Source organism: Melopsittacus undulatus, chromosome Z (genome assembly GCF_012275295.1).
Source record: "Melopsittacus undulatus isolate bMelUnd1 chromosome Z, bMelUnd1.mat.Z, whole genome shotgun sequence".
Lineage (NCBI taxonomy): Eukaryota > Metazoa > Chordata > Aves > Psittaciformes > Psittaculidae > Melopsittacus > Melopsittacus undulatus.
The window spans coordinates 39551393-39565138 of record NC_047557.1 but is presented as its reverse complement, the minus strand read 5'-3'; the positions used below and the strand labels follow the sequence as shown (position 1 = coordinate 39565138).

General features: G+C 37.2%; 1 protein-coding gene across 6 annotated transcripts in view; it reads left to right on the top strand.

Moving 5' to 3' along the window:
- Window positions 1-13746, top strand: part of PRUNE2 (prune homolog 2 with BCH domain) — a 137907-nt gene that overhangs the window by 103325 nt on the left and 20836 nt on the right. Inside the window, exons 14-18 of one of the 6 annotated variants that reach the window (XM_031054394.2) lie at window positions 1725-1823; window positions 3041-3076; window positions 3582-3620; window positions 5216-5263; window positions 7172-10082. In XM_031054394.2, coding sequence (XP_030910254.2) covers window positions 1725-1823; window positions 3041-3076; window positions 3582-3620; window positions 5216-5263; window positions 7172-7193 — 244 coding nt within the window. In that variant the 3' untranslated portion in view covers window positions 7194-10082. Of the gene's footprint in view, window positions 1-1724; window positions 1824-3040; window positions 3077-3581; window positions 3621-5215; window positions 5268-7171; window positions 10083-13746 lie in introns of those variants that run through there. The other 5 variants (XM_031054395.2, XM_031054397.2, XM_031054398.2 and 2 more) reach the window with 5 other exon arrangements.

The following is a 13746-nucleotide window of genomic DNA, read 5'->3' as shown; positions in this document are numbered from 1 at the left end:
TCAAGTGGAAGAATTAATCCTTGAAATATTTTAGTATTTTTTTCTGATTTAGAGGTTTCTGACTGGTTTGCAGCTTGCCAAATTGGCAGTTCAGATGATGCAAACTATTATCAGCATTTTTGTAAAGTGCTAAGAATTATCTGTATGCTGTCATGGCTTTGATGGGACAATTGTGGTTCATGCATCTTAAAAGGTGACCATTAAGCTTGCTCCAGTTTGTGTGCTTAGTGAAGGTAATCTGGTACAAAGACAAATCAGAATGGATAAGCTTAAGTAACTATACACAGTAGTTTCCTGTTTCAGCCGTCTCACTTTACCTTGTATGGGAAATATGTATGGTAAGGCAAGGGGCAGTAACCGTGTGGTCAGAGCTATTGTAGAGGCTTCATGTGGTCTGGTCATACCCCAAATCAGCAATATATAGGAAGCACACATTCTTTTTTTCATGGCCTATACTTAAGAACTTTTCCACTCAATGTGCATTCATGTCACTGATATTAAAAGACTGAATACAACCAGAGCTGAATTTGGAAAATTGCTTTATGATCCAGATGAAAAAGATGGATTTCTCATAAGACAATATATATCATAGAATCATAAAATAGTTAGGGTTGGAAAGGACCTTAAGATCATCTAGTTCCAACCCCCCTGCCATAGGTAGGAACACCTCATACTAACCCATGTCACCCAAGGCTTTGTCAAGCATGGCCTTGAACACTGCCAGGGATGGAGCATTCACAGCTTCCTTGAGCAACGCATTCCGGTGCCTCACCACCCTAACAGTAAAGAATTTATTCCTTATATCCAATCTAAACTTGTCCTGTCTAAGTTTTAACCCATTACCCCTTGTCCTATCACTACAGTCCCTAATGAAGAGTCCCTCACCAGCATCACTGTAGGCCCCCTTCAGATACTGGAAGGCTGCTAGGAGGTCTCCATGCAGCCTTCTCTTCTCCAGGCTGAACAGCCCCAACTTTCTCAGCCTGTCTTCATATGGGAGGTGCTCCAGTCCCCTGATCATCCTCATGGCCCTCCTCTGGGCTTGCTTCACCAGTTCCATGTCCTTCTTATGTGGAGGTACCAGGACTGCACACAATACTCCAAGTAAGGTCTCACAAGAGCAGAGTAGTGGGGCAGGATCACCTCCTTCGACCTGCTGGTCATGCTCCTTTTGATGCAGCCCAGGATATGCTTGGCTTTCTGGGCTGTGAGCACACACAGAGGCTGGCTCACGTTCATTTTCTCATCAACTGAAGTAATTCAGGTTAGATAAGCAAATAGCCTGTTTTTTTAAGTGTGTTTTCTGAACAATATATCTTTTTTTCTGAGTGATTAGATTATTTCTCAAACACAGTAAATGATCATATAACACAGCTGAAATGAACAAGGGAAGTATTTCCTCATAAGAAAGCCCTGCAATAAGAATAAAGATGCACATCCATAATCAGATCTGCACTCATCTAAACAGATGAGGAAGTTCAGTTTCATAGTATTTGATTAAATCAGTGTCAAACATAAATGCTAATTCATCACAATCAGTAAGTTTTACAGTTTATTTTAGCCTCACTAGAACTCAGGTATGCTCATGATCAGCTGAACTTTATAATTGAAGTATGAATAACAAAATGCCTAAATATTGAATACATTAAGTGTATGGATTTTTTAATACATCATAAAAGATACTTGAAGAAAAGTCACTTAACGTGTTTTTTTCTGTGTGTCAGCTCTAAGTTCAGCAGTAAGATACAATATGTCAACACATTGGCAGAGCTTCGTGAGATGATTCCAATGGAATATGTGCACATACCAGACAGTATTGTCAAGTAAGTGATGTACAGTAAGCATATACTTGTTTTAACAGAAACTATTTCCAGAAACTAACAATAGTGTTTCAGAGTCCGTAGAAAAACAGAAAACCCCTTTTTGATATTGCTGTAAATATTTGTGTATTGTTCTAAAAAAATTCCACTGTCAAACTCAGAAGCAGGAAAACACTGCAGTGGAAACAGAAAACACAATGTATACTCCTAGGGGAGCCAGCACTTACGGGAAGAGGAAGATTTTATACTGGAACAAATGATACTGCCGGCAAAATGGAGAAAAAACTTTCAGGCTCAGAGTCCCTCATCAACTCTATGTCTGTATAATCCAAATTGGAACAAACTGTTCCTTGCTAATCCAGAAAGAAGGTAGCAAACAAGTTTAACTCTTCCATAGGAATCACCTGATAAAGAGATTTCTAGAATATTTTAACATCCCTAAGATTTTTCCATTCACCATTCCTCCGTTCCTTCTTGCCTCTTTTCCTCTTTTGATTCCTGTCAACATTTTAATTTCTTACAGCTTCCTTTGATATAGACCTTAATGTATGTAATGTAAGTCAGTGTTGTTTCTCTCTCTACTTACTTGGTTTTTACTGTTACACTCTCTGTAGCAATACACACATCTGTGTTACACACTTCTTTTCTTCTCTGCAAACGGAAAACTGTTTGGGAAGTCCAGTCACCTTTCAGACCAAAGGTGAAGTGATCACAGCACGAGTACCTAAGAAACTTTAGGATTTAGAGCTTAAGAAATTTTAGGGAACTGCCTACTTCATGTCTTCAGCAGCCAGATGAGAGGTCATGATTTTGCTGAATAAAAAAATTGAAAGGTGACAAGTGTGCCATTGGTGGCAAACATTTTCAAGATGTTGTGGTATGAAAATTTAGTGGGTGTTTGGAGTCAGGGCACTGTGAGCAGTTATTCCCATGTCACAGGGAGAATAGCAGTGTTCAGCTGATAACTTCTGCTGCAAACTGAGAAAGATCCCTGTAACAAAATAAAATAATATTCAGCTTCATAACTGCTCCTTTGCCAAGAACAAAAATACTGCCTATGGTCATGAGGAGTCCCACCTGTAGAAAGTACATAGGGTTGCGTCAGGATTTGGGTTTTGTGGTTATTTGATAGTTTTTACCAAAGTGGAAAACAATGTGCATGTTGTATCATATAAACTTGTACATCTTTTCTCTTCCTTCACCCACTCTTATCTTGTAAGGTATGATGAAGAGAGGTGTATTAAGAGAAGAATGAGGTAAAATTTGCTTTCTAGCCCACGCTGCTGCTCATAGTAGAGTGAATCTGTGTGACAGCCTGCAGGCAACCTCAACAGCTGAATGAGAGAGGACTTGCAATGATGTGAAGTCTTACTTTCACCTTCAAGCTGTTGAGATCAGCCTCCCTTGCAAATAAAACTTACTGAACTGTAAAATGTCCTTGACTTGGCCCAGGCTGCAGCTAATTTAATACTATCTGATAGAGCAACTGAATGCTTTCAGCTCTGTCCACCAGGCATGCTTCCTATCCCTGCTGTCTTTATGTTTCTACCTCCAAATAAGCTAAATAATGAGTTACAAATTAGAGGTGGAATTGAGCACAGGAATAAATGGTTTCATACTGAAGAGACTTAGGGTCAGTGTGTAATATTGGGTGCCTATTTTAGAAGCATGTACTATGTTCCTTGCTCTGCTATTGCTCTGCTTTTCTCATGCTCTGCTTGCTTCTTTGTTTCTTTATATCAATAACTTTAATTCATGCAGACTGGATGAAGAGCTGAGGGAAACTTCAGAAACAGCTAAGTAAGATAGCTTTCAGCTGGATGCTGGCATTATATTTACTTGTTTCACAGGAATAGATTGAATACAGTCTTACATTATGTATTTGGTACAGCAATCACCTTGTAGTTTCAGTTACTGTCTAAGTTGCCACTCTTGTGTATTGACTTCCCCTCTCACTGCAAGCAGCCTGCATTTGTACTGCTGGGTCTCAGTAAGGAAAAATCATACCCTTACATTATAAAAACCAGTTTTGCTAATTTCTATCATTGTTCCTGTAGTCATGTGGAGAACTGAAATAAATTTTTTATTCCATTAAAATGATTCATTAAACATTTTCTAACCCTCCATCCCTTATGTCAGATGATTTATAAAGTTTTTAGGAGATAGTACTTTTCAAAAATTATTTTTCATCATTTACTAAGCTAGGGATAGCTGTTATGCGTCATTCTCAGTTAAGGCAGGTAACTTTTCCTGTCTCCAATGTTGATTGGATAGGCCAGTGGATTAATACTGGATAATACTGTATTTTTTATGGTTGCTTAATAAATCAGTATCACCTGATGATCAAATACTATACACTCATAACTCTGTGCTTTGACTTAAAAATACTAAGGCAGTACATTATGAAGTACCATAGAAACCCTTAACTGGAAGAATCCAATCCTTGACTTACTGAATAGAGCTTAGAAAGTATCCAGTGCACTTTTTTCACATGTGTTTTGTACACAAGATTCTGGCGAAGGTGTGTCTGTTGGTTCTAGTGTGACATTTTCCCTGCAGTTACTGTAACCAAAGATTCTGAGTTTTTGAATTTCTCTTCAGTTTCCTTCCTTTAACTTGTGCACTTCAGAATTTTCATTTTACCACTTCTCCTTTGTTGTGTTTTTTCGAAAGTTTTTCCTTTTGCAGTATACATTTTCCTTCAGTTCTCCTGCGATTAGCTCTTAAAATGACCACAGAGAAATACCCAAAACCACTGACTGCTGCTTTTTGATTGTAGCAGTTAGACTGCCTCAGAAATGATAAATTCACATAAGTCCCTGCCCCTATGGTGAGCAGTTGGAGCTAGACGATCTTAAGGTCTTTTCCAACCCTAGTTATTCTATGATTCTATGATAAGTACTTATCTGATACCATTTGAATATTTTGTAAAACAAAAGAGGCCCACCCAACCTTGAAATGCAGCTTCCATCTCTTCTATTCAAACATTTTCAAATATATTGTAGTACATGACAGTGAAAACTCTGTGGAAGAAAGCTTTCTTGTTACTCCATTCATTTATGCTGCAGGTTGCAGCATAGCAAGTGAAAGGGGAACTAAATACTCATATCAGGCATCACTGATTATTGTTATCATTTGATGTATGAAGTTGCTGTAGTGCATTTCCCTTAGCCAACTTAAAGAAATAGCTTAAAAAATTTATTACTCAAAAAAATTTGTATTACAGGCAGTAAGATCACTGCATTCCTATCAATAGCATTTGTGTGTTTGTGCTGTCAAAAATACTCACTAGAGTTAGTTATTACATCCCACAAACTTGATGTCATATCTAAAAAGAGAAAAAAAAGTAAGCAGAGAAGAAATGTTTACTACTACTTCTTTTTCCTTGTAACCAGAACTAGCTGCCTTTCGAATGATCCAGAAATCACTTCAGTGGAGCAAGAGTAAGAATTTATGTCTGATATTCTCATTACATTTTAACAATATAATTGTCAATATAATTGTCATTATATTTTAATGTTATTTTGCCACCATGCCGCTAAGAACAGAAGCTGGATAGACTCCATAAAGCTTTTCTGGAGACCTAAATGCTTTTGTAGTTATTTTCAGGAACTTGATTCAGCATATGCAAGCAGAAAAAGCACTGAAGTAAGATTTATTACGTTTTCATTGCAGATGTGATTAAAGTGTTCTTGACCATTTCCAAACAGACAGGTAGAATTCTTAGCCTGAGGATACTCAGGTTAATTTATGTGCAAAACAGATAGAAAAAGTGCAACATGCATCCATGCATTATCCTCAGTTAAAAGTAAAGTGCTAAACTTGCCATTCTCATTCAGAGATTAAAATGTCTTTTATTTTACTTTAATTCCTAGGTTGTGCTCTTCATTTTTTCCTTTCTTTGCTTTTGTGGTTCTCAGCCTTTTTCACAGTTATTTCCCTGATTAAATCTCCAGTATCATTGTGTCTCTTCCTTTCCAAGTTGGACTGGTTCCCATGGAAATGGGAATGTGTCAGTCCTCTAGCAAGCTGTTCTTCCATCTGATACTGTAACTGAAGCACATGAATGGAAAACTCTGCACTGTTCTTACTGTGCATCAGAGAGGGTTTAGCTGTAGTGTGTAGCCATTGCTAGAACAGCATGTCAGGAGGACTGGTCATTGGCCAGTGTACGCCGTGCAGGAGTGCTGGGGACTTTGTTGTCCCTACCCATATGACTGGTATGTAGAAAAACACTGGTGTCTTACACTGGAATATTTGTTCAGGAAATAGAATATAGCAAAACAGACTCCTCAGTAAAAGATTACATAAGTAATATGAGTCCTAATAAGCAGGCAAATAATGAGCAATACATGTGGCAAAGAGATGCATAAACAAAATGTAGCTTTTCTTTTCACGTTTTTTTAAATAAAATTCTACTCTAGTAAGCTATCACAGTATCATACACAAGACATAGGTTAGAACCATAAGCTAAATTTTGGCTTGAACAATTTTCTTTTTTTCTCAAAAGAGAAGCTGACCAGCAAGAAGAAATATGAGAAGAGAATTTATATTTGGCTTAAATATGCATAATATGAATCTGTCTTTGGAAGTGGCAGTAATTTTCCTATGGTCTTATAGCTCATTTATTGTGTCATTTCTTCAAGAAGTGGGATTCCCCATGTAAATTCCTCCATAAAGATAATAATGGTATACGTAGACTTTTCTCCTGTATGCTTTCTACAGAAACCTCTCTGGAGTCTGCCCAGCTCTTAGTTTGCTTCTGTTGGTTTTTTTTCATATCTATTTGTAAGGCTTTTATCTATTGTCATGCTATTGTCATTGTTCAAGTTCTTGCACTTCCTCATGACTTGGAAAAAAGAAAAATTATTATGAAGAGATTCATAGTAAAAGAACCCTGTGTGTTCTGTAACAGTTTATAGGTACTGGCTTTAAGTAGTTAGCTAGTATTCTGTGATGACAACTTCTTATTTTAAAGAATGCTTCTAATGTATTTGATGACATGTGTTTTGCACTAAATGGCAAAATCACACTTTTACAAACATTTTTAGGGGCACCCATATCTTGCCACACTGTGGTGTCATTCCACCAGTGGATCTTCCCACATCTGGTGTCTATTTCAGATGGAAATTACTGGGAATGTAGTTATTCAATTAAAATATTACAGATTTTATTAAGGTGTATATTTTGCATATACAGTAGACGGGATGTGTGTAAATTATTTGACACTAGTACATTTAAGTGAGAGATGATTGGGGAAATGACTAGCTACATATTTCACAGCACTGATTTCTTTTTTTGTTGTTGTTCTTCTGTGGTTTTTTTTTTTTGTTTTTGTCTTGAATATATAGCATTGACATGACCCTGAAATAAAAAGCATCATTGCCACACATCTGAAGAAGAGGGTTTGCTTGGATTTTCTCACACAGACACCTGTGACCATGGTGTACAGCAGGCAGTCTTGGTTGGTTTTGTTTGTTTTATCATTTTTCCATGTCATTCAGCAATTCAAGACCACCAAAAGGAGCAATCCTGTTGCCATGGGAACAGCAGAATTTGGGGCCTGTGTTGTTATCAGAAATGGAGTTTTCATTAAGAAAGCTGTATTGTCTAGCACTGGTTTCGATGTGTGTGTGCAATTTCTGTTTAAAGAGATACCATTTTAACAACAGTGTGCCTCATCAACAAATCAGTAGAGGATATAGATTTTTGTTTCATTTTTGCCTTCAGCATATTAATGTTTATGCATAGCCGAACACAATAGTTATTGTTACAATAAATTCTAGCTTGGTTGTGTCACAGAGCAGCAGCAACTTTGTTATTTAAGAATAATTCTAGAAATGATGCAGGACTTTCTTGAATTTGTTTCTTGCTGTCTGGAAAGTCTTTCCATGTTCATTTAACTCTAATGACTTTTTTATTTGGTCACAGAAAAGACACATATTAAATAAAATAATAATTAGTCATAGACTTCCCAGAGGACAAGTGTGTAACTGAAATTAATTTTATTTTAGTAATTTAGTTTAGTGTCTTTATTTTAGTTTTTATAGAAGCAGCTAATCCTGTAAAATGATTGTCATATATTCTAAAACCCCCGGAGTATTAATTTGAAGTTGTTTTCTAAATCTGTTTTCTAAATTTTTTTTTTTTACATTAGACATCTTAGAGTGGCATCCTCACTCCAATTGTAAAGGCTGTTAATGCTATGAATATGAAACAACTACTTAGTATTTTCTATGAACAACTGAAGATTAAATGTATAAATCTACAATTGGGAGTCACGTTCATTTGTTAGGAATAGATGTCCAAGTAGTATTCAGAATGTATCTAACGTAAAACCCCCAAGTATTACAATACAGTTTATTGTCATGTCACAGAACACAACAGTGAAAACGTGAAATTAAGAAAAATGCTAAGCATTTCTTGTTTGCTGCTGTCCTGTGTACTGGAACAAAAGACACTGCAGTAAATCCTCACATTCCCTATATAATTGCAGTCTCTCAGACCATTCTTTTGCAAGAGACAGCAAATTAATTGTTGAAAAAATTCCCCTTGTCTGCTTTAAAATGACAAGAGCCAAGAATACAGCTAATGCTTTGTCTTCCCCTTAATGAACACACACATGCACTTCCCAAACCTGTGTCTCATCCGCCTTTTGGGATTTCCTAATATAATTAATAGTATTATGCAGTCTCTGAAATCCTATCTTCACAAGATTCTCATATACCCTAGAATTATATCTGTGGATTCTGTACTTTGTAAATATATCTAAGGTAAAGAAGACCTTAGACATATAAATTCAAGATAATTTGCACCTTCTTTTTATGTGTGCACTTACTCCAGTCCTGCTTCCAGTCCAGAATTATTAATGAAAGAGAAGACAGGCAAAAATTTTCTTGGGGATTAAAGTCTAAGCAAAAGGCAGGACAGCATGAGCCTTGTATTTTTTTCAGTAGGATCTAAAATGAGAGTAAAAATTGTATTTGGTCCTTTATTTAAAAGATTAATATTTTTGTTCTGTGGTTTGCACATTTCCATCTCTGTCAATTTGTATCTTGTATTTGCTAGTCTGTAGGCAATGAAGGCATCATCATTATGTGCAGTTATTCAGCTGCTGTAGTGAAGATATTACAAAATTGTCAGAAAGGCAAGAACTTGCCAAATGCTTTCTTATCTGCTGGCATCAAAACTGAAATACCTGCACTTCTGCAGTCCTTGCTCTATACTGACAGGTATACACTGTCACAGTAGCTAGCCTGCTGTATTGCATCTTTCTGTCAGTTCCTGTTAGTTTTCAGAGGAAGGACCTAATCCTTGACTGTTGCTGCTGCTCTATAACCTTGCCCTGAACTAGGATCTGGCAGGTCCCACCTTTTCTCAGATATTTGAAACTTGGCTTGCGTCTGCCTTATAAAAGTGCTGTCACTTAGTATTATTGGGGATAATGTTTTATGTACAGATTAATATTTGTATTAACTTCCAGATGCTAATTAAGCTTCATCTAGATCTAAACAATTAAAAGCATTTAGTAGCATGAAATCACATCTTCTGTAGACTTGTAATTTAAGCCACCTAGAATGAGACAGATGACTTCTGTTATGCTGTAGGTGAGAGAAAGTGTTAGCTAAAAGAGTTCACCACAAAGCAGAAGTTCAGCACAAATCTTTATGCACTCTTCGAGACCTAGGTGGGGTATATGAGATTTGTGTTCTTAGTGCTGGATGTCAACTCTTAAGTGAGTTTAATTCTAAAGGCTTTGTGTGAAATTACTAAACAGCAAAGCTATACATGAATTAATATAATTAATATGGGTGGACTAATAGTGGCAGCCTGAGACAGAAGGAATTTGTTTAAACCAGATGTCACATTAAAACAAAATGGTGCATCAATGTCTTGATGCAAAAAATGATTGCAAGGTCAAGGTGTGGTTATCTTTGCTTATTAATATATTTTGGAAAGTTTTTTAATGTTATGATATGGCAATTCTATATTATACTAACAATAGTGTGTCAATAAATCAGTAGTTAGTTGGAAGAGGAATATAGTACATACAACTGCACAGATACAAGCTTTTATATACAGATTTTTTCTACTGTGCATCAGTGCTCAGATGAAATATAAATTAATAGTTGCGCTTTTTGTTTGTTTGTTAAAATACCTATGCTGACTTATAGATTAAGCAATACAAGGATATCTAATATCATTGTATGCGTACATATTCATATGAATCAGAAATAAAGAACTGCAACCCACCACTGGAAGTATTTCTTTTCAGCTTCAACTTTCTTTCTTTGTTCCCTGGGTGCATGGAAACACTTGACCATTTCAAATCACAGTTCTTAGCTTAGTAATTAGTATTTTGGTTTTCCCATGCCCTACCTGTCCTTCCAAAAATTGAAACTGAGTCAATTCTGTGTCTCATGTTTCTGTCCACCTCCTTGTATTCAAATCCCTGCTGTGCTGGTGCTAGCAAGCAATATTGTTCCTAAAATAATGCAGGAGTAGCTTTTTGAATTGCTCTCTAATTTGTGCCTCTGCTGTTATCTAAAAATCTAATGCATAGGAAGTCTTGCTACATCTGATATGGTAGAAAACAGAAGCCATGGGGCTGGAACAGACTGAAACCACCTTACTGACTGCAGTGAAGGAAGGCATCAGAACTTGTGAATGTTCAGTCCTGTCATCTATCTGGTACTGTGTGCCCACTCCTGTCCCAATCTACATCTGTGTCAAATGGGTCAATTTATGTTATCACTACTTTAGATAAAGCTGGCTGATTTCTGGACAGCTAACCTGGAGCATTGGCTGGTGAAACAATAAATGTGAACTGAAAGGGGATAACCTATGGCTTCTTAATTCTGCCCACCTGCAAGCAACAATATGAATGCTTCTAGACCTTTTCAGTACAAAGAACTTAGGTTAAACTAACCTTTCATGCTTATTGAAGATAGTCTCCTGGACTTTTGATAGGTTTGAAGATTCATCAGGTCATAAGGGTTGGTAATTTAGGGCTTAAATTGTGCTTTGGAAGCAGACTTAATTATGGCCATGTCATACAAAAGAAGTGCTGCTAGATTTCAGGAATTGCATTTAGATTTTTATTATCCTTCTCCAGGTCCTTCCAATATCATTTGATTACAGTTTAAGTGTTTGGTTGTCATTTGATCTCTAGTGTGCAGTAATATATGATCATTTATACCTTAAATCTCAGGGGTTGGAATGGCTATGCTGATATCTAGCCATACAGTACTTGAGCTGGGAGAGCTGTAGGTCATGTTAATGTCAGCAGTTGTTGTAATGAGAGATCACATACCTCTCTTACCTTCTGTGTGCCTCACCACCTGGCAATTTATGTCTTCCAGTAATGTGACTAATGTTTTCAGAGTGTTGGTAAATGGCTTTTGTAGCTGGGAACACTAGTGCAGTAGACACAGCTGTTTACACAAGGAGAAGCTGAAAATGCAAATAAAGAATAACATAAAAGCCTTATTTTCAAAAAAGAAAATTCTAGTATGTTGACTGTTGACATCTTCCTGTTCTGTGATAGTCTCTAAGTAGTCCATTTTGTTGGGACATCTTAACATTTTCTCAAGGAAAAAGGTGTAAAAAGGTATAAAAGCACTCAAACTCTATGTTCTGTTCATTTGCTGTTTCTTCAGGAGTGGATAAAAAAAAGATCTTTTCTCACAGATTTTCAGTAAAGGGTTGTCATTAAATACATTTTCAATACAGCTCAGTGGCATAAAAGTCTATCAACAAAGCGGAAATCCATTGGTATGCAGTAAGTTAATATTATCACTCATTTCCTAGCAGTGTTAATTTTCTGCCTTCCTGCTTTTACAAGATTTATATTCCTCTTAGCTTGGTCTTTAGAGCTAAAGTATAAATTAATGATCTGGATTGTTTTCTGTGTGGGAGAACTAGTTTTCCAAGCTGAATGTAAGACACTATGAAAGGAAACCATACTCACAACATCTCAGTGTAATTTGATCCCGTCTGCTCACACCTCTCCTCTCATAGGCTTCATTCGCTCATGCTGTCACATGCTTATGTTCAAAAGCACCAGGACATGTGTTCCCAGGGTGGCCTGCCCATGAGCAGTTGCTGGCAGCATAAAGGACAAGAGCTGCAGCATAAAGGACAAGAGCCGCTGGCTACCAAGTCCTGGTTGTGGTTCTTGTCTTATTTACTGCAGACAGCAAACCAGTTTTGGAGGGTGATGATTTTGAGTTCTTCATACAGTTCAGGAGTCCAGCCATTACTGGGTCTAATGCCCTAACATGCTGCTAGTCTGTGAACAGTCTTGAAAGTAAGTGACATCTCCAGACAATGAGCTTTATTTTGTGTCTGGGATGACCAGCTGTGACCTCAGCAGTGGGCTGCTGCAGAAAAAAAAAATGCACTGTCTCTCATACAGTGTCTAGTCTGTCAGAAAGTCTGGTGAATCTAGGATTGTCAAGACACACTGTTCAAAGGAATTAAAGCCAGGTGAAGAAATAAAAAGCATAAGCTCACTTTCAAATATTATCTGTTCATCCAACTCACAACTTAACTACAAAATAGAAGCCGTTAAAAGAAAATTCAAATAAGAAATGTCAGAACCTCATATTCTTGCCTCTCTATTATGTACTTCACTAGGCAGCAAGCAAAGCAGCCTACAGCAATAGCAGGAAAATAATCCACAGAATATCTTCCCACACTGCTCCCTGAAGCCAGATATGTAAAGCAGACTCCTTCTATAAGAGAGTGACTCATAAGATGTAGTGCTGGCTTTATATGACAAACGTGTGTTAAGCCATCAAGACTGCAAAAGTTCATGTCTGTCTTCATCCCTTTAACATATGAGTAACATTTCATTAAACAGTCAATGTAAAGAACACAGAGAATATTAATGTGGGACTTGGGCTTTATAATAGGGAACACAGCTGAAATCATCAGCCTGGGAAAAGAAAAATAGGGGAAGGGAAGGACAGGTCAGAAAAATCGAGGGAAATGTCCAGGGGGAAGTAGTGTTACAGACATCTTTCTGCCTGGGAATAGCTTTGGAAGAGCTGCTGAAATACAGCAGGCCCTGTTTGCCTGGCCTGGAGCCATGACTCAAAAGAAGTGCAAGTCAACTCTGTTCCAGATGTTCGTCTTCCTCATTTAAAGGTACTTGGAGACAAGTACCTTAATCTGGTTTTCACCCACTGTAAAGTAAAATCCTGTCAGCCCTTGTATAGACAGCACAGAAGAGAAAGATGGAAAATTGGGAAATGTTGCATGAATTCAGAAAAAAAGGAAAACCAGCTTATTTCTCAGTGGCTTGCACAGATTAATAGTTGGAAGATACGTAGGTGTGAATAAGGAAACAAATGTAGAAAGAGCAAGATGCAGTAGGGAGGCATATGGAAAAAAGTGTTTGACAGAGAAGAATAACTGCAGGAGACAAATGACAAAGTAGGAAATCAACTAAGCCAAAGCTGATAAACAGAGACCAGAAATGCAATGTAAAAGAACACCCAAACATTACTTGCCTCAGAAGAGAATTCCTGTGCTATTTAAAGGGTCAATAGCAGTGTTCAGTGGAGAAGCTGCCACCTCCTGAAGGTGTCTCTGTGGTGTAGATGTATGCAGTTGTAAAACATCTCAAGTTATCCAAGTATCTCAAGTTATCTATTCATCTATTTCCTACCCCATCACAGCTGGAAAATGAAAGAAAATCAGTGTGAGGACAACAAGTGCATTTAACACTGCAGATTTTGGAAGCAAACACAAAAATTAGTGAGACCTTGATGAACTAAAGCTGATCTGATATTCTGTAACAAAAAGGGTAGATTTAGGTGGTTTGTATGGAATTCCATCACTGGACACACACCATTCCTAGACCTGGTTCACCAGCAAAGTAGCACTATTCAAATGATCATTGTACTCCTAGGAGGACAAA